The sequence below is a fragment of the Trichoplusia ni genome, chromosome 11 (genome assembly GCF_003590095.1).
Source record: "Trichoplusia ni isolate ovarian cell line Hi5 chromosome 11, tn1, whole genome shotgun sequence".
Taxonomy (NCBI): domain Eukaryota; kingdom Metazoa; phylum Arthropoda; class Insecta; order Lepidoptera; family Noctuidae; genus Trichoplusia; species Trichoplusia ni.
In genome coordinates this window covers 10,147,336-10,172,267 of record NC_039488.1, presented here as the reverse complement: position 1 = coordinate 10,172,267, position 24,932 = coordinate 10,147,336, and the positions used below count along the sequence as shown (strand labels likewise).

The window sequence follows — 24,932 nt, the reverse complement described above, 5'->3', positions numbered from 1 at the left end:
AGCTCCTCAAATCATTCCGATACATTTTAGTTTTGTATTCTAATGTGATTTGACACCGTCTAGAGTTTAAGGTCAAAAAAATCTTTTGACTGTCATTTTCTACAAACCCTTCAGTTTTATACCAACGATCTATCAGATCTTGGGAGTTGATTAAGCTATCTATAACCGCCACGTAATAAAATTTATTACAAGTAAATGGCTGTCCATTTCTCTCCTAGAAAAGGGTCACCCACTTTGAAAGATGTATTTTTCGTCTGGCCATTATTTATAGTTCGAAAATTAAGTGAAAGCCAAAAGTTAGATTTATTTTGTAATTTATTTTCGAAAATCAGGTCTTAGGTGTAAAAAATGTATGTAGTCATTTAAATAATGAAAATCGTATCACGGTCTTTAATGTATGTTGGTACTGAGCATGTGATATAATACTTTGCAATTTACCGAAGGCATTCAATATCTTTATATAGTTATTCCGTTCAAATAAGGACCATTACCTACTATTTAATTTGCTCCGTTTTTGTTTGAACAAGTATAAAAACCATAAAGGCCGAAGGGGGGTTGGGCAGGGCAAGAACTGTAACAGCTACTTTAAACTAAGCCATTTATTACAAATTAAATAAAAACAAAAATTTGAAGCTTTTTTCCTTAATTACATTAATAATTTGATGTTTTAATTACTTCTATAACATGTGACTAATTTCCACATGCGGTTAATAAAAAATCCATTTCATTTATATAGGTAATTAGACAAGTGCATTATAAACACGCCAACCATTCATTATCATGACAGTATCAGTTTTTACATCTATACCACTTCATTATTCACACATCAATTTGTTATTTCCATAAAATAAAAATATTTGAATCGATAACTAAACGTTGAATAAGGTGACAAAACTAAACGCAAAAAGGCATTAAAAAAAAGAATTTGATTTTATTTCGAAAGACTTCAAACCGATTAATTAAAAAAAACGTTAAGCACACACACAGTACTTATTATCTCTCTTTTTTCTATTTATTTACACAGGTGTATAAAGAACGCAACATTGCTATAATTATTTTTAAACTAAGAAGGTTATAACAATCATTTGAAAACAGTCATAATCTTTTGATATTCGAAAACACAGCATATCCTGCAAATAACACAGCGCAACTCTCTGTATAAAATTCTCCAGAAACATCCTATAGAATCATTAATACACCCACGTCCCGTATTCTCATTAAAGTACAAAAAATTGAGCGTCATTTATTTCATATTAACTTCTCTATCAAAGTGTCAATAAAAAACGACAAGGCTTTATCGGAAAGTGTTAAATAAAGACCTGCTATTTACATTTCATTTTCGCTTTGATCATGTTCGGCTTACCAAGTAATAATACATGACATTTTAAGCCAACGAATGTGTAATTTAAATGTTCATATTATTTTCGATAAACGTACTTTTGTTGTATTGATTAATTATTTAGGAGATGAGAAGTGTCTGGTTTTTCAAAATTTCGAAATGAAGTTTCTTGTAGCAAGTTTCTCTTAGCAGTTTTTTTTAATTACATCTTAAATTGATAAGAATTCACTAATTCACATCTGCATATAAAATTCAGCGAACTAACTTCTAGTCTAACAAAACTATTTAGCCTATTTCTGAAACTCTGAAGACTTTAAAGTCGGTTGACAATTTCGCATGAATGTCTGACTGCTTGGCAAACAAAATAATCTTAAAAGGAAAATTTAACTATATGGGTGTCATAATTTTAATTGCATTAAATTAAATTTCATCAAAGTCTACCAACCATACAAAGACACACATCCAGCTTCAACTAAAACCTTTATAATTAACCTATTTCCAATAATCAACTAATATTATTAAGTTATCTATTCCCAAGTGTTCATTAATATAGATTTCAACGATACTCATCCAAGCGAACGAACCTGCAACAATATGAGACGAGAGCCCTGATGTGTCAGTAACAGTACTAGTACCGTAGATTGCATTTGTATTGTTCTATAAATTGTCAGCTTAATCACGTAACGTCGTAATATATTATGTTATGAAAGTGAGAGAATAAAATTAAGTTTGAAAATATATGGGGAAAATTTATAAAGTGCTTTTTGGAGATATGCATTTCCAGGAAAATTTGATAAATTGACAAGTTTAAAGTGTCGAACAGAGACGGGGATGGGGACTTTTAATACCTCTTCCCCATAGATGGGGAAATATATTCTCACACTCTCATAAAACATATAAAAAGTAAAACCTCATCCCATTACTAATTGTGCCGTTGCCCAAACGTCCCAAATTGTTTGTAAGCCGTAGAGGCCATAGTTGCTATATGTGCGTTGCTTAAATGGTGTCGTGCGCAGGACGTATGCTGCCTCCTGGACCGTTGCTTCCAATACCCGCGGCGGAGCGCCCGCGACTGCGGCTGTCAATTTGCATTGCTGCATGCCGCGCCAGACGAACAAAACCAGGGTAGCTAGCGGAGCCCTGCCCGCGCTAGGTCGCGGGCTTGCCCCCACTGCCAATGCCGATGTGCCGGTTGCGACCACCAAGTAAGCCGTAGCACGCTTACTAGTGTGTTACAATGTCGCGTTGAGTTCACACGTATTTCTGCTAAGCACGCTACTCACACGGAGTCGACACTTGCACCGGTTCACATCTTTTCATCCATACGTCGGTTGACGTTGAGCATTCGATCCCTCAAAAAAGAAATTTCAATTAAGGCAGGTTGCCAAAAGTAAGATGTTATTAGTTTACAGGTAGCCAGCCTTCTGATATAGATCCGGGGCCTAATGGACCCGCAGGAACAGAAGTGACGGTATACATAACCGGGAGCCGCTCGGCAAAGGTTTGACGACCCTTCATTATAAAATGTTTGAGCTCTTTTTAAGTGACACGTCTCTAAAGGTCGACGTGGGGTCACATGGTGTTAATAATTGTTTGAAGCGGGGTCTCTAACAATATTAGTATAAAGTCACATTGGTCGACCTGTCCAGAGCTTTAACCCCTATCACTCAATAGCCAGATTAATATTGGATGACGAGAGAAGCTAATATATTTATTTGGTCGTAACTAATTCACGTTCGCACGTTGCAGTGTTTTTTGGATTTATTGATGATATACTTACACGATATCCTTAATTAGCACGCTAATCACGAAATATATATTTTAAGAGATTTTTGCACTTGTCCCGTTGTGAAGTGTACGTGATAACCACTTGTGTTTTGTTGAAACCTCCCACTACTTGAGGTATTGTGGTATTATTGTCACGTTTTAATACGTCAAAGAAAAAGTATACAAATACTTGTGCCCGTGGATGTATAATTGTTTTTCAGTACTAAATCGATGAAGAATAAACACATTATTCCCACACTTATTAAAACTAGATACTGTATAAACAAATACAAAAGCTTTGTAAAAGAAAGTATAACATCGTGGTAATAATAACACCTTTACTGAAAGAACGAAAGTAATGAAACGCAATTCGATTCTTACTATGTAACGTTGATATCCCAGTTTATTCTGTCCACGAACTTATTACCTAATGAGACTTACACATAAAAATATTAGGTTTTCAGTAATTAAATAATATTAGCATTAATCCACTGAAAGTAATTACTAATATACACGATACAAAGGCTGGTAGAGTATTAAAATACTTTTTAATTCCAAAAAGGAACGTTTTATTTTTTTAAATTTGATTTCACGTTGGTAGGCCGTTTGACAGAAACAGGTTTATGTTTTTCTTGTTCACTTTTAAAAATGGAAAATAAGCATGTATGTCATTTGTTTATTTTAATTGTACTAGATTGCTAGTGAAGGTTCTTGGAGTAATTATTTTTAAAACGTGTACTAGCACGTCCATTGATATGAAACCCCATGACATTAAAGTACAGTGGTTTGGCAAAGGTGACATATTGCATTAAGCTATTGTTAAAACCTAATTGCTTCCTAAAATGTAAATACTGGTATACAAAGGAAATGTTAACAGTGTAACAAGCAAGCTCATTTCCTGTGAATTTTCAAGGGTCTGTGATCGATGTTCGTGGCTGTAATAATTTGTTCGTAAATCTAGTTTGAAGCCCACTAAGTCCATTACGTGAAGCGAAATTGAGAAACGTTTTGTGTTGGCACTGTTGGCAGCAATGAATGACGGACATAAATACTCTTTTTATAAAGTTGCTGGAACTGGATTGTGTTTTGTTTCTGTAACGTATAACATGTGGATGTGAAGATAATAGTTCTTTTTCTTATTTACATTGTACGATTTTTTATAATAATAAATTATCTGCAATAAGTGACTAAACAATAATTAATTACTGAAAACATCAATTCAAAATTCCAAAATTAATACTTACCTAGAAATCTGTTAATCACAGTAATTCCTTAACTCTGGCCTTAAATAGATTTGTCGCAACAAATATAAACTTCATCAATTGCAAACGACAGCCCAAACCAAAGTCCCTATTCACCTGTCAAATTACATAATAAGGCCAACTGCGTAACTTGCAATTATGCACGTCAGATGCAGGTTTAACGTCCGTGCTTATTACACAACGAACAAATGCCTGCCTACCCTACTCCCGTGAAGTTAGTAATTCAATTTCTCGCAAACTCCAAACAATGTTCTAATAAGTGAACCGAATCCATTTTACAATGAGTTAGACGGTACATGCGGTGTATATGAAATTATGAACGTTGAATTTCGAACAGTATTTAACTTTACTAACGGTTTTGTTCGATGTTTACGAATTTAGAATTCTATTGTTCCAAAAAGTAAAATAAAACAAAATCGTTCTGATTTTGAAATTCGTATTTATCGTTTGTTTAGGTAATGTTCTTTATTTAAATGCTTTGAATCAGTGACTTGTTTAATTTATAAACGACTAGCTGACCCGTGACCATTAGTTGGGACGTATGTTTTTGATTATAAAATTAATAAAAAATCATAACGTATATACAAAACTATATGAAAAATCGTTTTAGTAGATCCAGAGATAAGATTTATACCCGTACTAAGTCTCAAATTTTGCCTCTTTGCTACATTCTTAAAGCTTTCAGAATAAGAATTATTAGATACAAAAGTTTTTCGATTTTTTAAGGTTTATAAATTGAAAATAAATGTAAGTTCAATTTAAATCTATAAAGGGCAGGATTGAAATATTGTGAAAGAAAATAAATAGAGCTAGTCACTCCCCTGGACAGTGGTAATCCATTTTTCTCAATTTGTTCCTCGGATCGCAGTGAATAAAATGCGACTGCGTTTTCCTTTAAAGAAATATATTAATATAAATCGAGTTTTTAATAGAAAACCGTTTACAATTTTTTAAGTAGTTTTTTTCATTATATTATACTTCAATGTTTTGATTGAGACTAAAAAATCTCAAATGTTTTCAAAATCGAATTGGAGTGGATCGATCTAAATCGAGTTGATTTAGCTATAGGATATTCAGAAAAAAAAACGAAAAACAAATGTGCCTAGATTTAAAGGCTTGGTTGCTAAAAAAATAATTTTAAATTCAATCGTAATTATCTTGATACTATACTATACTTAGACTATTACAATATCAGAGCAATTCAAAAACTACAATTCTCTTACTTTAAAATGTAGAAGAACAGCTGTTTTTTTCATACGCCGGCGAAAACCTCATGCCTCCTTGAGGGCAAGTAGGTAGTGTCAGGCTCTTACCCACTTAACCTGAACCGCTGTATAACGTCTCCCGAGTTTCAACTGGCACGTGGCGGTAGACCCTTTATTTTTTTTTGTTTGACGTGGGAATCCTATTGCAAACCTAATGCCGATTAAGTCAGTTGCCCACCTGATGACCATGACGCAGGCGGTGGTAGACGCCTGGTACCGAATTAGCCTGCTTCGCACAATTAGTTATATAATTTACGGTCGGAAGTTAAAGTTTAATGACTGCTTACAAACATCCATTAAAACGACCGTCAAAATTTAATACTTATTAAGAATTCTGATTGCGATTAAATCCTTTGTATAAATAATCGCACGATTTGTTAACCGTATAATTAAGTTTATTTTATTTATGAAGCTATAAAAAATAAATAAGTAGGTCAAAGGTTAGATTTAAATTTACACGGTACAGCTTGTCCTTTATTATTCTGTTTGTTTTTAATCCGTCTCACTTATTATAACTTATCAAGGACACGTACAACGTACACACTTAATACATAAACTCCGTGCCTCGAAAATTAATAAAAAAATATATTTTGTTTTGTCAGTCAGTCTCGTTAAATTATTCCTATAATTTGTTTATCAAACCTCAGTTCACGATAGTCTAGTTAACTGAGGTTTGGAAAGCCTAAAACCAATCTATACATACTGAAAAATATATAGACTACACACACCAATGTTGTCCAACTGATGAGTCAAATTCCTATTTTCCAGAACGTTCAACGCTTCTATAAACAAAACCAGTGTATAAACCATAACTGGACTGATAAAAGTTTTATAAAACAACGCCTAGGTCATTCACTCACCAAAGCAAATAGTGCCGAGGGAAACTGTGCCTAGTTTGAATAAGAAAATAAAACAAACCATGGCCCACATTTCAATGGCATCACGCGACCGTTATGGGCAAATAATAAAAGTTTTAAGCCCATGAAAGCCTACCACCATTTTGTTATTTTATATTATTGCAGGTGTGGAAGTGAGAGAGAGCTCTACAAGACGTAGAGCGCTGTCTCTCTCTTTATGATGTTAGTTCCTCTGTATATACTGTTTTACTAAATTACGTGTGAAGGTTACACTTGTACTTTTATTAAAATAGTTAAATAGTTTATGTGTGTTCGTTTACACGATAGTTAAGTTTATATTAGACTTGTTATTGATGACTGGTAGAATTTATGTTTCAATCAATAATTAAATTATTGTTTGGCCTTGATATAGAATCTTCTCTTCTTATGAACACCTTAAAAATGGAACTAAAAAAACTTACTCTAATAAAAATACACTTACGATTAAATTATTAATGTGATTTCCGAAATCGGTCTAGTAATTCGTGAGATTGCAGTGCTATAAACATACAAAGTACATCTGCTCTTTTATAATGAGTAAAGGGAGAAAATACCAAATTCAAATGTATATTTAACTGAAATCGTACAGTAAGCTTCAAAAGTTCTTGCTTGACAGTAATTTTGAAAACTAACTCCAATTATATTCCGGCTTGAATTTTATTTATGTAGAAAATAAACCAAGGAACCGTCATCAAAATTATTTGACAATTTTATATGCTATCAACAGTATGACGTACTCGAACTTTATAGTACGCATATAAACTCTGAACATATAAAAACGTAAACTAAAAAATTACGATCCTAAGGTGTTATAAAACACATCGTTTTAAAAGACCGAAAAAGATCTTGAAATGTGATTTTTTCTTTTTTCTTTCTTATATACGTTTCCGTTTTAAAGCAGAATATTTTCTTGGTTTTTCTTTTTTCGTACTTACCATCCCAAAAAAATTACATTAAGAAAATATTCTATGACTCGGTGAGTCACTCTACTAGGTAGTAATTGTCACTTTTCTAATGATTTTTGTGAGTGCACAAAAGAGGGAAATTTCAATTACATTGAAAAAAAAATGATTTTTATATATTTTCCCTTCTCCGATTTCACACAGCTTATCGCACAGAACAAACTGTATGTTAACACAAATCACAAAATTCACTAAAAACATTCTGACTTAAATTTTGAACTAAACTTGCCCTTAAACTCGCGAATCGCATGTCTTAATAACAGCCGGTATTCTGAATTTAAAGTTGTTGCTAATTTAAACCTTATTGTGTTGAGTTAAGGATGATTAAATCCAGGTTTTGTGTGTATGTGTGTGTTCTTCAGTTTTTCTTGTGGTTTTCGATGTCACAAGTATAAATGTTGCTATAGTTATGTTTGACTGGCACGGTAGACGAACCCAAAATCTTTTATTTATAATATAATATAATATGAGTCAATATTTGTCAAACTGAGCTCTAGTTTTAAATACCTAAAACGATACTATGTAAAGTCGACTGTTAGAATATTCTAGGTGCGTCATGACCAATTTGTCATAACCTAATTTATAAACCCAACTAAAATAGGGGTGGTTAAAATTGAATTTATGTTGGTGAGTATTATACGGGCTGAAAACTTTCCTTCCAAACTTATACCTCAGGCAAGAGAAACTTGTACAAAACTTGTTATCTGAACCCAATAGCATTATTTTTACACTATTTTCTTTTCGTTAACTATTGGAGAACACAACATTGTCTATACTTACACTTTTTTACATGAATGTACTTTTCTGTCAAGTAATTGTATGATGTAAACGTCATCACCCATTTCCTTTCGCTTGGAATCTAAATTCAAATTCTCCAATTTAATTAGAATGCTTTTAAAAATCTACACTTTTTTTCTAAATTGTCTTTTTCTTCCACTCTTTTCAAATTTACTCTTTATTGGAATGCTTTTAAACCTATTCTGACTACTCTTCCAAATTTAAACGACTCTTATTTTTTTTCTCGTATTTTAAACATGGAAGTTTTATCAAAAAAGGTTGGTACTACAGAAAAACAAACATTTGTCTGTGTAAATATTTAATGTATTCTTCTTCCACAGCACATGCGATGGTCACACACACATACACAGAGCTTGGAGTGTGAGGAGCGTTTATTGGCTCGCTGCAGCCGCCCTCGGGTGAACTCGGCAATCTTCGTGTCAGCCGAACCCGCTGGTTTCCCCGGCTTTGATGCGGGCGAGTTCTTGCGGCGACACGGGTCTCAGTCCAAACTTTGCCGAAAAGCCAGGTAAGTATCGCTTCTAATGGTTTAATTATAACACGAGGAAGTTAGTTATGATAAAGAATCTCTAGGGAGGTTTATCAGATTCGGGTAAATTCATGAGGTTATATTATAATTACGTATTTTTATAAGACGTAACAAAGCAGTGTGCATAGTTTTCAAGCTTAGCCATTAGATAGAAAGTCCTCACCACTGACATTATATTACCCTACAGGTCAGCCGACAACATCCCTCTAACAGCCATGAGCGATTCATCAGAAAGACTCTGCAAAGGGAAGCACCGAGAGGACACGATCAACGAAGAAGGGAAATCCGATGACAGTGGCAGCGTCGAGACTGTCAAACACTTCGGCCTGCCCATCCTCTCGGTGTCAGGCCCCTCGCCTCCGGACGAGGACTACGACCAGATTGATGAGTATCTGTAGCATTTCCATACTAGTTTCCAGCTGAAATATGTGCTGGAGAAAATGCGGCCTCCTTGGCCGAGCCCCGCACAAAGTCCCTAAGCTGATGACTAGTTACGCACTGCACCGGACTTCTATAAACTTTTCTTTTGTGATAGTGTGTGTTCTGAATGAAAGTTCGAACTCTTCGACGTCCAAGAATTTCATATCATCTAAGACTATTGGAATTCTGAGTGTCTTGTCGAGAGATAGCTTAGCGTGGTGTGTTTTCATTGATCCTAACATTAATATTTTTGTATTATCTAATATCCCTATGAGTGTTAAGGTTACGAATAGACTTTTAAATCACTTCGTTAGTATAAGGACTGCACAATAATTCTACTATTAATATATCAGTGCCACTTTTAACTTTATTGGAAGTGTCTATAAACTTATTATAAGCAATCTTGGTGTAAGTAATTTCTAAATTACGATGTATAATATCTGCAGTGTCTTAGAAATTTTCATTTATATAGTTGCTAGTTCACTACGAGTGTAATTATATAATAATTTTTGCATGTAACTAGGATATAATGTAGTGGTAGAATCTATGAAACGATTTGAAGGTTGAATTTTGGTCCAATGAAATGTATTATCTGCACATGGCGAGTTAGCGTGTATATGTTAGAGAATCTGTGTGATGACTTATACAAGTTATAACTCATGTAGTGTGTAATTATAATGTAATTAGAATTTTATATATTATAAATTAGTCCTTCGTCTCCCTTTAATTATTTGACCTTACAATAATGTAAAATACATCTTCATGTAGACATTTTATTTTACGAACACAAGTCATAAGCTAATAGCCAAAATTATATATTTTTTGAATTGTCAATTAAATCAGAATACCCTATTTTGTTCCCCTTTTAAAATTAGAATTGTAAATAATTAGGATATTGAAGGCACTAATTAATCGATACTTAGAATTAATGTATCTAAACAGTTTATGAACTAAATGTATGAATCTGAATGGGTGATTGGGGACCAGACGGACAGATCTGTCACAGTAGGCCTTAAATCCGAATCACGGAGTTTTTCCAAATCCTATAGGTATCTGAATATTTGAAAATACCTATTTCAAAGCTAAGACTATATTATTCCCTCCACTATTTATAGATTTTATCCTTCATCAATTTTAGATAATCGAGTGAAGCACGTACCTTAGAATCATTACTTTTTATTTTGTTCGTCATTATTCATTTTCTTTCGTAGATTTTTAATTCCATATACTTAAAACTGTAATAATAATAAAATATAGTAAAGTCTTAATCAGTTTAGATACAACCACCACAAAAGTCTGAAAACGGACCAATTCCGTGTGTGAATGAAACGGGGCTTTACACTAAATACAGCCTCTCGCTTCGACAACGGCAACAGTCTTGCTTTCAGATATCATATTAGAAGTTCAGATCAAAACAAAAGAATAGACTATACTACATTTATATTATTCAGTATGTTAATCCTTCGGCCTATACTTATAAGACAATTGTAATTCTAAAGTCACTGTAGCGCTTCAAATATATCTCCTAAACTAATTTACATACATACTTAGTTAATATACAGCAGAAACTTCCGAAAAACAGATATAATAATCGTAATTTTTAAATAATTCATGTAGTTGTCAATTTTAATCCCAATTTATAGGAATCACGAAATCATAAAATTTCTGATTGATAATTATAATTAAATAGGATATAGGATAGTGATAATTTATCCGTTTGTAAGAGTGGGTATGTAGCAATTTTAATCGGTAAGCTTGTTTTCTATTCGAAAAACATACATGTAATAGATACTATGGAAGTTAGTCTAAAAATCTATCTTAGCCCGTAAAGTAATATTAATAAAAATATATCTTTTTGAATCGATTACATGAATCTGAATATCATATCTCAAATCGATTAATGTAACATTAAAAATATTATGTAAGTTAAATGTACACCAAAGATTGCTTTTCCAATTATTCCAATTTATTGTAGAAGAGAATTGAATAATTTTATCATTAAAAATAAATAATATGTTTCGATTCAATCCGTGTATGATCAAACTTGTCTTGTGCCAATATTTTATTAAAGCATCTCAATTTTTTTAGCTTTTATTTATTTTATCACAATTTAAAAGCTTGTCGATTAATGAGACGTAACACAAATACTATATCTGTCGTCATTTTCCACCTACAAATGACAGAGATGGAATGTTACTTATGAGCTATTAAAACTGATTGCAGTTTCAGTATTCGCAAAAAAATTGACGTAAAATGAATCATTGTCACCGATTAATAAAAAAAAAACACGAATATATTATGTAACTAGGCCCAAATAAGCCAATTTCCTTTCGAATTTAAATTAATTTGTCGATAATCTAAAACTATAAGGCGTTAAATTAAATTTAGATGTTACACCATTTAAATTATTTTGTAATTCGAAACGTTAGCGTAGCTTTTACATGATTAGAATGCATACTATATTTAGTGTTTTAAATGATAATACTAAAATTGTACATATCTCTGAATGATCACAATTGTTATAATTATAAATGCTCATAATTTTAATGTACATTATAAATCTATAAATATATTGTACAACTATTATTTACATCCCTACGTCTATTTACTATCACGATGAAATAAACATTTTAAAATCTTCTTTTGTTTTTATTGTCTTAGCCTGTATGTGTGACAGTACGTGGTAATGTGCATGTGTGCGTGTGAATGGTTTTGAATACCGTAAGTAGGTTCTTCCTTTTTTAGTGACGGTCTATAGTCCAAGTTACCTTTTATTTTCTTCTCCATTTTAGTGTTTGATAATCAATAATTCCTGATTGACTTGAAGAATTTCCTTTGACAATTAGTAAACGAGTTTTGATTTAGTGCTGTGAATTTTGCACTTTTCATCCAGTATGTTCTTGCTCTCGTTTTTATGACGTAGTCTGCTCATCTCAATCTCAGCCTACCGAGATGGATGGAGAATTCAGTCTCCAAGTCTTGACCACCATTCTGTTATAAGTTGAACCTATCTGCGTCTGGGTAAGTGTCCTTTGAGTTCACTTCTTCACTATGATAGAGCGATACATTTTCCAAAGAATATGCTATCGGCAGCTTGAATTTGTGTAAAATCGAATTACAAAGTTCTGACAGATTTTCGGCCATAGCGGTTAGTGACATAAGACATCAACCACTAGTGCATTGGCGTGTGTAGAGTGAACAGGTACACTCTCTGCTTCCTTTTTCTTAAAGCTTTATTGGACGGCAATACCAAATTACCTGAACGAGATCAATCGCAGGGCTTTGAAGCTGAATATTTATTTTCAAAACGCCCTTTATAGCACTGTTCAGCAGTTCAGTGGAATAATTAAACCAATTCACCATTTCCCTGTCTGATAAAAGAGGAAGCTATATAAAGACTAATGCAGACAATATATCACAAATAATTACACACGCCCAATTAGAGTTCCGACGTTCATTATACTTATAATACCGCAAATTATTACATGTAACATTTTATTTAACCGCTTCATAAGGAAACGTGTCTATAAAATACCTTTTATGGGCACGAAACACCACGTTTAATAATATAAGTCAAACTATTAAGTGTTTGGATTTATTAGTTTTGTCACGAAATTCTTGCAAGCTTTTATCAGTGTAAGAATCAGAACCTGTACTATGAAATTGTAAAACGGAGCTATAGTCGTTGTGTAAGAGAGATGGCACTAAGCGGAGTGCATAGCGCTGTCTCGTTTCTTCAACGATAATGACTCTTTATGAGTTCTTGGTACAGGTACCGAACAAATTGCACTGCATTGCGGGTAGATCAATTAAATAAGATATATTATTAATGTTCGGATATTTTGCACTGCAGTGTAGTTTTAATGGGCTGGGTACGTGCTACGAGGGAAGTTCAATGTCGGATGGTGCCTAATGGAAATGTAAGTATTTCATAACATACTTCAGAGAAAATTATAACACATCAGTGTTTTTTTTTAGAATGGACGGTTCGGTGTTAAATTAACATGTAAGTTTAAACTTATATTTTATAAAAAAAAACTAGCTGTTGCCCGCGACTTCGTCCCCGTGGGTAGAAGATATAATTTATGATTTAGGTATACCTGCCCGGTTTTTTTCACGTTTTCCATTGTATCTTAGCTTCTATTAGTCGCTGCATGATGGTTTATAGCCTAAAGCCTTCCTCGATGAATGGTCTATTCAACACAAAGAATTTTTCAATTTGGACCAGTAGTTTCTGAGATTAGCGCGTTCAAACAAACAAACAAACTCTTCAGCTTTATATATTAGTATAGATAATAAGAATAACACTATGTTATACTATTTAATCATAGCGGTAAATTATTATTAAAATTCAATTTAATTCTTTATTACCTACCAAAATGTTACATAGGTGGCTTATTAAGTTACTCATACATTTATCGTATTAAATAAAAATACTTTTCTTGAACAAGTATAATCAGAATTTGGCTTTACACCAAATTATAACACAGCAAAATTTTTATTAAAACATTTATCAAATACTTACAATTTACGTGAATTACAATACAAAGCTCAAATTTCACGATAAATGAAGCACTAAAAGTGCTGAAAATTATTTACATTTCAATCAACAATGCAATTAATTGCTATCGTCACGGTATTGTTATTCGCACAGTTTACAGCAACTGTGAAAATATGGTTTACAATTATTTAGCATTTTTTTTTGTCTACTTGATTTAGTTCAGAACACCTAATAATATTTCCAAAAACCTTGGAAAGAAAATGACTAAAAACAAAATGTTAGTGGAAATTTGACAGAGACAGTGACGAAGTGAATAATTCAATAAAATGTACAAAAACCTTTTTTTTGGAACTTAAAAACCCTTTTTCGTGGAAAGTTTATCAGACAGGATCTGAAAATTAAACTCAAGCCCTAGATCTTCGTAAAGATTCCATAATTAAAACTTGTACTTAATTGTGTTTTCAATTAAATTAAGCTTTCCTGAATTATTCATATGATGGGTAAACCCGTTTTATACCTGTAACTCCTTTATTTAAATGGTTATATAATGAAGATATAGTTTTGTAATAAATTAACAATTAAAAATATAGAAAAATTGTTACAAAAAAAAAATATTGCAATAACAATAAAAAAGCTTTTGAGGAAGTGGCTGAAAAAATGCCTTTTTCTGGAAAAAACGACATACGAAAATCAAGGTAAGAAAAACTCTAAAACAGATATGAATTTATTTTAACGGCAACACGTATAACGGTAAAAATAAAGTCAACCGATAATCCAAACAAGCCATAACAAGCTTATCAAATTATATTTTTGTAACATTTTTATACACAACACAATAATCTCAGCGCTACAAAACAAATGCTTATAGCAAAAACAAATGAGTCACTTAAAAATAACGAGCGAAAGAATTTGAAAGTTGATATTTGGCCAACAATTGTGTACCGCAGCCAATGGTTGGCCAAATATCCAACACATTGTCTGGAAAAAGGTCCGTTCATTGGAATCAAAACCATCCGGTTTCCGACCGTTATTTCTGTTTGTTTGCTTCGATATATTATTAAATTCAGTAAAACCGGAGAATTTAGGTCATTTTGTTTCAATACCTTTTGTGTTTCGGCTTTTGTGTAATGAATTCGGAGATCTAAATGTATTTTTTTATGGTAACCCAAAAATTGTTATGCTCATATCTTGCCTTAAGCTATTTTGTATATCTGAATGACTATATTTTTTTCGATTTATACAAAAACAATACACACCTACGTCATCGTAATGACATCACCTCATAAAACTATCCTACATGGAATCACCTTTTTTTAACGTTCTACCTTTATCAAATAGGATGAATTTATCTTATATATTTTAACATGAGACTTCAATAAAAACTGAACCCAGATTATAAAAGATTCTGGTGTAATAATGAACAATATAAATATAAATAAAATGGAGATACTTTCGCCTTGCATCCGTAACTGTAGCTAAAAGAAAAAAAAAACAATGAGAAACAATTCTACACAGTGCACCTAAGTATATAAGTAGTTCTCTACAATACCGTCTTTACAAAATGCACAATGCGTAAGTAATTCAAGCATTACCGCATAATTTATCAACGCAGAGGTCAAGTAGGAAAACAATTAATATTAGTCAACATGGTTACCCTTGAGACTTACTCGTAAATATTCAGCGGTGGTTGTTAGCAAGGGTTGAGGTGCTTTTAAAGCGTAATTAATTGTTAATGTAACAATATTATTAGGAACAGTTAAACGGATGAGTTCACAAGTAAATGGTAAAGCTTAATATTTGTTGGATAAGATTGGAGGTACAAAGATAGGATATTACAATATGAAAACTGATATCTGAGTAAATATATTACAAGATGTAATGATTTGATTCCAAAATATATCGGATACGTATTTTTAACTTTTAATGAAAAAATGTTAATGATACAGTAAGTTGAATCTTGTGTGACGTCACTTACCATTCTACTTTGTACCTTTGTATATAGTATTCATCTTAATAAAGAATATTCACATATTATATCTAAGATTTTTCTATTATAAGAAGACATGATAAAATATCTGCACAAGCATTTTCCCATCGTTCGTCCAGTTGCACAAAATTTGAAATGATATTACATTTTATCATATTATGCTTATAAAAAACATTCGATTGGATTAATTTTAGTCTAATATTCCTATAGACCTCAAATATCATTTTGTTTTTTTTTACTCTTTTCGACCTATTTTATTATTCCATGTTTTTAAGTTTTCTTAAACAAACAATACTACAGAACGCGTAAGCTCCTACAGTATCAAGGCGTCTTCCATATGATCTCTTGAGACACCGTCTTATATTTCTAGAAAAGTCTCTTGGGATAGGAATCGTAGACAGAGTTTTATTAGAAAATGCACTTAGGTCATTGCACTTGTTGAATGTTTGACGTCAAAAAAATAACATTGTTTTCGTCACAGCTACTGTTATTTGTCACTTGAAGGGACTCCAAATAGAATGTATTAAAAAAAAGGAATTAACGTTTTTACACATATTTTTCCCAATTTCAAAGGCCTGAGATATTTCAGGATTTTCAGGCTACTCAAAAAATTTCTGAAATTAGTTTTTTTGTCTGTTGTGCCTCTTTTTAATCACCTTCTATCTTTATTAAAGTACTTCTCACAACAAGAAATACAATTTAGGTTTCATTTAAATGTTGTGTTGTAATTGAGAATTTTATAATACTAGCTTTAGACCGCCACTTTGCCTGCGAGTGTTTATCAGAAAATATTTCAAAGTTCAGTAGTATATAAGATACACACGAAAAAGTGATACAAGTCGGTACCTTTTGAGTTGTAACATATCGATACTTATTCTAAGATGAATTTTACATTAATAACAAAATTATGTCATGGTCGTGACTTAACGGGGTCTTGACAGATACATTTAAAATCTATAATATTCAAAAACGCTAATGCAAATTGCATTTTAAATAGTAAGACGCAAAAAAAGCAGCCCAGTTCATGTATTCAGTGACTAGAACACGTTCATGATAAAAAAATAGGTATTTATGAGATTTGAATAAATTTAAAATGCAATTTTTATTCAATATTTTGATGCAATTCGTAGTTTTTTAGAAACACAGCTCTGTTGCGAGCGCGGTCCGAGCCTTGTAACAATGGTGAAGGGCGCGGGCGACGGCGTTTTTATCATTTTTAAGAGTATATTTCAGATTTCTCTTGCTTAATTTTTAATAAAAAATTAAACTCATAAATATAAATAATTCTATAATAAAAAAATAATAATCGCGCCAGTCAGCCCAGTTCATGTATCCGTCGTAAAATACCCCTAGTATTTTACGACGGATACATGAACTGGGCTACTTTTGTCAGACGACTAAAAAATCACCGTGTATATTTTCTTTTCCATTTAAAACTTATGTCCTCCAGTAATGTCACATTAAACTGTCATCCATCAAAACTCGTCAGAACCCCTCGCGCATTCCATTTTCAAGACCATGTAAAATGCATTCCGGTTTGCTCTTAGCTTTAAAAGCAGTAACTAACTTTAGCAGGTAATCAAAACTTTTATAAACTTCACATGTGAGCTTGGCTTTAATACCCTTACAGTGTAAAGGAATTTAATATCTGTTTACATCAACTTAAGGTTTGTTTTTGATTAACAATTCTGTTAACCTACACTTGTATTTGTTATCTGTTATGCATTACTTTACCATAATGTGATGTTTACGAAAGGTTTAATTCTTGAAAGACTTTATAAGTAGATATTTTTTACATAATGTTATGACCGTAAATGAAAGTTTTTTTCGAGCCAGACTCTTTTAATTACAAATGAACTAGGTTTGATTAATAATACGAATGTTTGTATTTAAATAAATTTGTTTAGTTTTGTGTCTAAGTTTTTTATAATAAGACGACCAGATTTTGCTTTTAGTATTCCACAGTTTTCATAATACATTCATGAAATAAAGTACCTTAAACGAAATTATCTGCAAATCACCATTACAAAAGCAGAAAACAAAATGTTGTGCGTAACATAAACTCAACATCCAAACTCCACTTTAGGAATACCTCAATCCACACACAAAACGATATGTATCGCAGATAACTTTCAAAGTACACTGAAAAACTGAATAAAATCAAACTCTCTCAATAACTCAACTTTTAACTAGACCTCAACTGAACTCTACACTAAAGGCTCCACCACATTTCTATTAAAACAGACTGTTGCCGTTGCGGAAGCAAGACGGCATTACACTTCGTAGAGCGCCTTCTCGTTTCCACAGCCACAATGATCTTACATTGTAGAATGATGGTAGGGTAAGCTCAATTGCGTTCAACTACTCTCGACAGGAGCGTCTATGGCTGTTGAAAAATGTCTCAGTTGTGTCCTTGTTAGCCGGTTATTGATAGTCGCTTTAATTTATAATAAAAAGGAAGAGAAAACTAGAGCGGTACGGTGTTGGCTGGTTTTCTTTTTTTTTAATATATTGGATGTTACTTATATGAAGAGAATTATAGATGGAAAGATTTTTTGTAGAAAGTTTGGCTAAATATGAAAAATATTGAATATGCAAACTATATGCTTACTCACACCTTTTCCAAGATAATTGAATTATGTAACTTGCCTTCTCGCACCTCCTTTTGCCCTGCCTAACACGGTCTAAAGTTTTCCCCGTGTTATTTTAAGACCTTTATACATTGTGACGGCCAACAAAAAAATATATATTATGTAAAGAAGTGAGTATAGCTTACTAGAATTAAATCGGACACCTATAGTGTTTCGCATGTTGTATTATGGACGCAATGCGTGGACCATAAGAATGAACGAAAACGATTACGACAAGAGAATTGAAAAGACAAGTAAAATATTTTTCTTTAATTAAAAAAAGAATTTGTTTGTTCCTTAAAAATAATTCAATTACGAAGCCTTATTAGGTTTCAGCCTTCTAGTTCATCGAGAAAATTCTAAGAAAACTTAATTAGGTCGCACCTACTGACTCAATGCACGAAGCTATGAAAGTAGTTTTGTGCGCGACAGTACTTGATGCTATTACTATTACTATACGTATTACTTTTTATATCTTTTTAAATTTTATAAATTATTTTTATGTCTTAATTAAGTTACTGCTCTGTTTGTATTTTAATGCTTCGCCTTTACATTTTTTTTACGAAATTCTATTCGTAAATTGCATTCAAAATCTTATTCAAATTGTAAATCGCCTCAAATTATTACAAAAATATTCGTCTAAAGATAAATCCATTATTAATGCATTAAAATAACAAGTGACTCAAGTGACACGTGATTATCTTAAGCCAAGAGTCGCATTTTTTGCAGTATTTTACGATTATAATGGTCACCCGATCGGATCAGCTAATGATTAAGTACCTAGCCCTGTTGGGTAGGTAACTAGTCGGACAATCCTAACAAATACGCGTGAGTAAACCGTTGCATATTTTTTAAACGGACTAAGATTTTCTGTTCTTCATTCTTGTTCTCAATAATTACACATACGTTTTACAAACTTTTGAAATATCTGCTACTTTTATAAACATTGCCAAAGAGTGCAATCCGGCTGGGATTAAGGTTTATAAAAGCAGTGAAGTTCGTAGTATGACGTCAGAGGTTTTAGTACTGCGAAGCAAATAAAGTGGGGACAGTAAACAGTTTTCATTTTTAATTAAAGTTTTTACGATTTTATGTTAATGTAAGTGTGTTTAAAATGTTTTCGTCTTTATTAAATACTTTATTTACGTCAGCAAAACGTAATGAAGAACTTTAAAATTTTACCTCGAAATCTTAAAAAGAGGATTAAACATATTATTAGATAGGTATATTCATTTGTTTAAAACTTAAAATTTTACATAGAAATAATAGTAAAATATTATGAAGCTGAATTTACTTCTAACCATAAGCCTTAATTCTGTCCTTGAAAATATATTCCTACTTTGTCTAAGTATAAGTAAAAGACAAAATACTTCAAAATTAACATACTCGTTACCAAATTAGTCGGCCTGACTCAAACAGTTTTAACTATACGATGTCAACTTCCACCCTCATTTACTATTCAACACCTTTTCCGATTCTCGAGAAGTTTGCCTTTTAATGAGTACAGCTTGCTGCACGCCATCCACCAGAAAAGTAGACATGAATGTCATTGCAATGTCGTAGTACTGTAAAAAGAGATGCCGCTAATCAGTGGGGCTTATTATTGCCGATGCCAATAAGACCAATCACAATTGAACTTTTTTTCACTGTAATAAGACCTTAGATTTTAAGCTACCCGTGTATCACAAGTAGAATACACTTTGACATTGACTTTGACTATGATGGCTGCCGGGCCAGCAGCATGGTCCAAAAGGGATACCGCGGCCCCGGTACACAAAGGCCAAAAGAAAGAGCTTGAGTTTGTCAGAAATGAAAGGATTCGTTTAATTATTTTCCATCCTGAAAAAGAACCAGCCACCTCTTCTCATAGTTATATTTTTCTGGAAGAGTGACGGCGCTCTATAACAACTTGTACGCTGTTTCGCTTGCACAACTGCAATGCTTAAGAACTAGAGGCCGCTGCTCTCATTCAATTTGATTAATGTAGTCTGGTCAGAACCTTAAATATACAAAATAAAAATCTGTTAAGAATATATTTACTAAGGCGGAAAGAAACCCTTAAAGTGATAGATATAGATATAAACTTTAAATATAAGTCGTTACAGTACATTTTTGGTTGGTGAGGTTGTTCATCTTCTCCTAATATTACTGTTCTATGTTCTGTGCAGCACACTCAGCAAAAACGTCGTTTAACTAGCGCTGCATAAAGCATCTCTCGGCTTTGTGACGGAGTTGCATCGCATTGATACCGACACAAGCCTTCTTGGAATTGACAAAGCGATGAATGTACTGGATGGTGCTTGTTTTCTAATTCAGTGGACCTATTGTGACATCCAAAAGTAATATTATTGGAACTGTATATGCATGGCAATTCACTACACGGTGACAAGCGACGTCTCTTTTTGTGAATCTTAAAACTATGTAACGAATCGGTGTTGTCTGGATATCAAAAAAAAATGTCACGTTCTTTTTGACAAATATTAGCCTACATGCAGAAGAACAAGTATTCATGAATCACAGGCATGTTTGACCTACGCGGGGATTAACACGTCGCTCACGATAGGTTTTGCATGGTGACCTTTTCAACTCGGCCGTTCACATTCATAAGATAGAGCCTGGTGTAGAGACTCGGCCAAAATACTCTGGTGGTGTAATTGGTGGTTTCAAAGTTTTCATAGATTGGAGTATTAATTGTCGTTTTCTTAAAGATCGGATTACAGTCACGTCAGTCATCTCATTACGTCGCATGTGCGAAAGATTTTCACATATTTTCTCGTAATTTTCAACACTGTTTAACTCAGATGTTTAATATATTTCATCATGACTTTTGAAAACAAATTTACATACTAAACGTATTTGTAACCTTGACCGAAGCAAAATAGGTTCCCTTGAACTCACTGCGGTAGACGATACCTAAAAACTAATATTTATGAACCTTATGAATAGTTATGACGTAAAGTCTTGTGTGTTATCAACTTCATATTTAGTATATGTTAATTTGTTTACTTAATAATATATTTTTAATTGAATAATTATGTGCAAATTCGATAGGTAGATACAAACAAAGTCCTACTTGGTGGTCAGCCTATACCAAGTGATATTAAACAACTTCAGGCCGCCGAAAAAGTATAAATGCTACTTAGTGTAATATAAAATAGTTAAAATGATAATTATGATACAAATCTCCACAGTTTAAAAATATGTGTCTCTACACAAACTAATCACTTTACTGGTTTTCAGCAACCATCATGCAACCGTCCATCAGCGTTTTTAACTACTTTATTATGTGTTTGCTCACTATATTACGAGTCAGGAACTATTGAAATAAAAATAAAAGAACTCTCCTAATTATATTTGAAAAACTGATCGTGATATCAGATCCAGTGCAACCGCATCTGTTTCAACATTTCTATTCAATACTTGTCAGTAGATTCTCGACGTTATAACACGTTGTCGCCGCTACGGAATCTATTCCACTCCGACGATGAAATCTGTTCACTTGAAATGGTTCTAGTCGTTTGAATTTACTGTTGCATTAATTTCTATGGATATCTTAGGTAAGGCAGCTGTTTGGCGAAATAAGTAATTGGACATGATTCTAAAATACTTTCATAGTACGAATTTTAGGTTATACAAAATGTACAAGTAGGTAGGCAACTTACTTACTTACTAAATAATAAACCAGTATGTAAGTGGTTTATTATACCAAAATAATTAATAGGTTAAAATATCTAAAAACGTTTTTGAATGTCACTCTATTCAAATTTATCAAAATCGTTACAGCTGCTTTATAGTTGTAAATTGCATTGTCATTGGGTTTGAAGTTACCCAGAAAAAATCAGACTGCTAGCTTATCGGGACATGCCGAAGAATTGAGTTAATTGGCAAAAATCCAACCGGAACGACATATAAACAAGAAAAGTGAGTATATAAAATGTGGGAAAAATAATCAAAGAGGCTTAAATTAATCAAAATTTTAATAAGTTATGTAAACCTAACTAAATACCTACTACCAATAAAAACAACTTCGTTATTCACCTCTGTTTACCTTAAACTATTATTGCTCACACATAGATACATTTCATTTTTAGTACAACGAACCTGAGCTAGCTGTATTATGGCTCGAGTGATGACTTAATTAAGTTTGACGTAAACCAAACCTCAGTAATATGAAGTCTAATTGCTAATCTCGCTTTGTATGCTAATTACTATATACAGCTTATATGTGAGACGTCACAAATATGATACCTAAATGAAGATCTTAGTCTAAAGTTTAACATCTAAAGGTTTAATTATATTTTAATAAGTTCGAGAAAATTTTATTTCGTTTAATTAAAAATGTTTTGTTTGGTGACAAGGTGCATTGTTGTCGTCCCTGACTTTTAAAATGTTGAATAAATTGTAAGGAAAAGTTGTTCCATTTTTTAAAGGACGGTAATTGATTTTTTTTTGGTGCGAATACCATTTAATTTACAAAGGTTTAATAAAAAAACTCAGACCTGTAATATTATAATAATTTATGAACTTCTATTTGTTTTTTTTTGTACAGATTCGCTCATGGGTTTATTGTACATTACAAATTCCCATTTTATCGATTTACCTCACCAGTATTACGTTATAATATTCAATATTTAGATTTAGACTTTCGTACCCAAAGGGTAAAAATGAAACCGAGTTGTGAGACCCCACTATCTGTCCATGCTACCGTCTGCAGATTATCTCATAAACTGTGATAGCTAGTCAGGTGGAATTATCATTGATGATTTCTGATTCTTAATGCCGCTAAAAGAACAAATAAAAAAAGAAATAAGATATGATGATGATATAAGAGATAATAAGAATTAAGCAACGTTTGTCACTCAAGCAAAATGTATAATTGTATATGTATCTTAGGCCTATTTGTATTGAACGATCACGGTCACAATTCCGACTCGCAACTCACTGGTTGTTCTATGAATAATGCCAATAGGACAAAGACTGTCCTTTGTTCCTCTAAACTCTTCCTATTGGCCTCAATCGACATTTATACTTATCAAGTAGTACGTATCCTATATAACATTTATAAGCTTGTTACATAATCCCGTATAAATATTATCAAACGATGCAAAAACGGCATAATATAAGATTTATATCCCACAATTTTCTGCTGTGTTCCCCATTACTCGTTTCGCGTCACTTGTGCAGTAGACTAGAACCTAGTATTGTGAATTATTCATCTTCAAACTGTCAGCCTTGTTTTATGTGCTACAATGTAAAGCTACATGTTGACGCGAACATTTGAAAGAGTTTTATATCTTCTTTAGTTTTATATCCCGCATAAGTGAATCGATCACAGGTTAAGCTATGCTTGACGCGGTTGGTCCGTAGATGGGTGACCATCTTTGTCACAACAAGTTCCTCCGTGTTTCGGAAGGCACGTTAAATTGTGGGTCCCGGCTGTGATTCGTACATCTTTAACAGTCGTTACAGGTAGTCAGAAGCTTGAAAAAGTCTGACAACCAGTCTAACCAAGGGGTATCGTGTTGCCCAGGTAACTGGGTTGAGGAGGTCAGATAGGCAGTCGTTCCTTGTAAAACACTGGTACTTAGCTGAAAACGGTTGGACTGGTAGCCGACCCCAACATAGTTGGGAAGAGGCTAGGCCGATGATGATGATGTACGGGATAGTTCATTGAGTCTTGCTGTAATCACTGTTTCTTTGTAAAAGTAGGTACTTAATGGTAATATTATAACAATGTTTCAACATCAAAATATCGAAGGTAAATTGCATGTTAGCGTTGATTTCCCGTTTACGTGATTTTACATAGAGTGGCTTTTTTTTTTGCATACTGCTTAGGTAGGTACCAGATTCAGGTTATCGCTAAATGCGAATAATATAATAATAGAATGGATGTTGTGATAAGTGACATTCGTGACCTAGACGACTTTTTACTCAGCTTTGTTCTCGAATTGATAAATGCTTTTAAAAAACTCGCTCACTGGTTTTTTAAATAAGTTATGCTTTCAATTTTAAATAAATATTGTTTGTCCTTTACAACATAAATATACGCTTAAAATATTTTACCTCAAGACTCCAATATCTAAAACTATATCTTTTATAACATGTCAAATTCAATTTATCATGAAACTTAGTGAATATTTTATCCCTCAATAAGATTCGTGTAAATCGGGCTTACCTACTCAACTAACTTACGACTTGCTTTAGAGATTTACACGAACTAAGTAGATATAAAAGTTCGTCGAGCTTAATGGATATTTTATTCCTTAGTAGTTCACACAGACATTAAAGGTAAGAAACAGCATCAAGTGGCATTGACTGAAAATGAAAACCACGACCTTGGAACAAAAACGGCCCTGTTGGTCTAGTGGTTAGTGACCCTGTCTGCTATATCGGAGGTCGTGGGATCAATTCCCACCCAGGACAAAATTTGTTTATGTGATGAGCATTATCATTATTTTATTCTGTGTCTGGGTGTAATTTATGTATATTGTGTACGTATTTAGAAATATATTAGTATGTTCATCAGTTGTCTAGTACTCATAGGGCTTTGTGTGAAAGTAAAAAAGGGCAAAAAAG

At 32.7% G+C, this 24,932-nt stretch overlaps 1 protein-coding gene across 3 annotated transcripts in view; it reads left to right on the top strand.

Moving 5' to 3' along the window:
• Positions 1 to 11,985, top strand: part of LOC113498950 — a 152,124-nt gene extending 140,139 nt beyond the window's left edge. For all 3 annotated transcript variants that reach the window (XM_026879216.1, XM_026879215.1, XM_026879214.1), the window contains exons 8-9: positions 8,610 to 8,797; positions 9,006 to 11,985. In XM_026879216.1, the coding sequence (XP_026735017.1) occupies positions 8,610 to 8,797; positions 9,006 to 9,216 (399 nt within the window). In that variant the 3' untranslated portion in view covers positions 9,217 to 11,985. The remainder of the gene's footprint in view (positions 1 to 8,609; positions 8,798 to 9,005) is intronic.
• Positions 11,986 to 24,932: the final 12,947 nt, after the last annotated feature.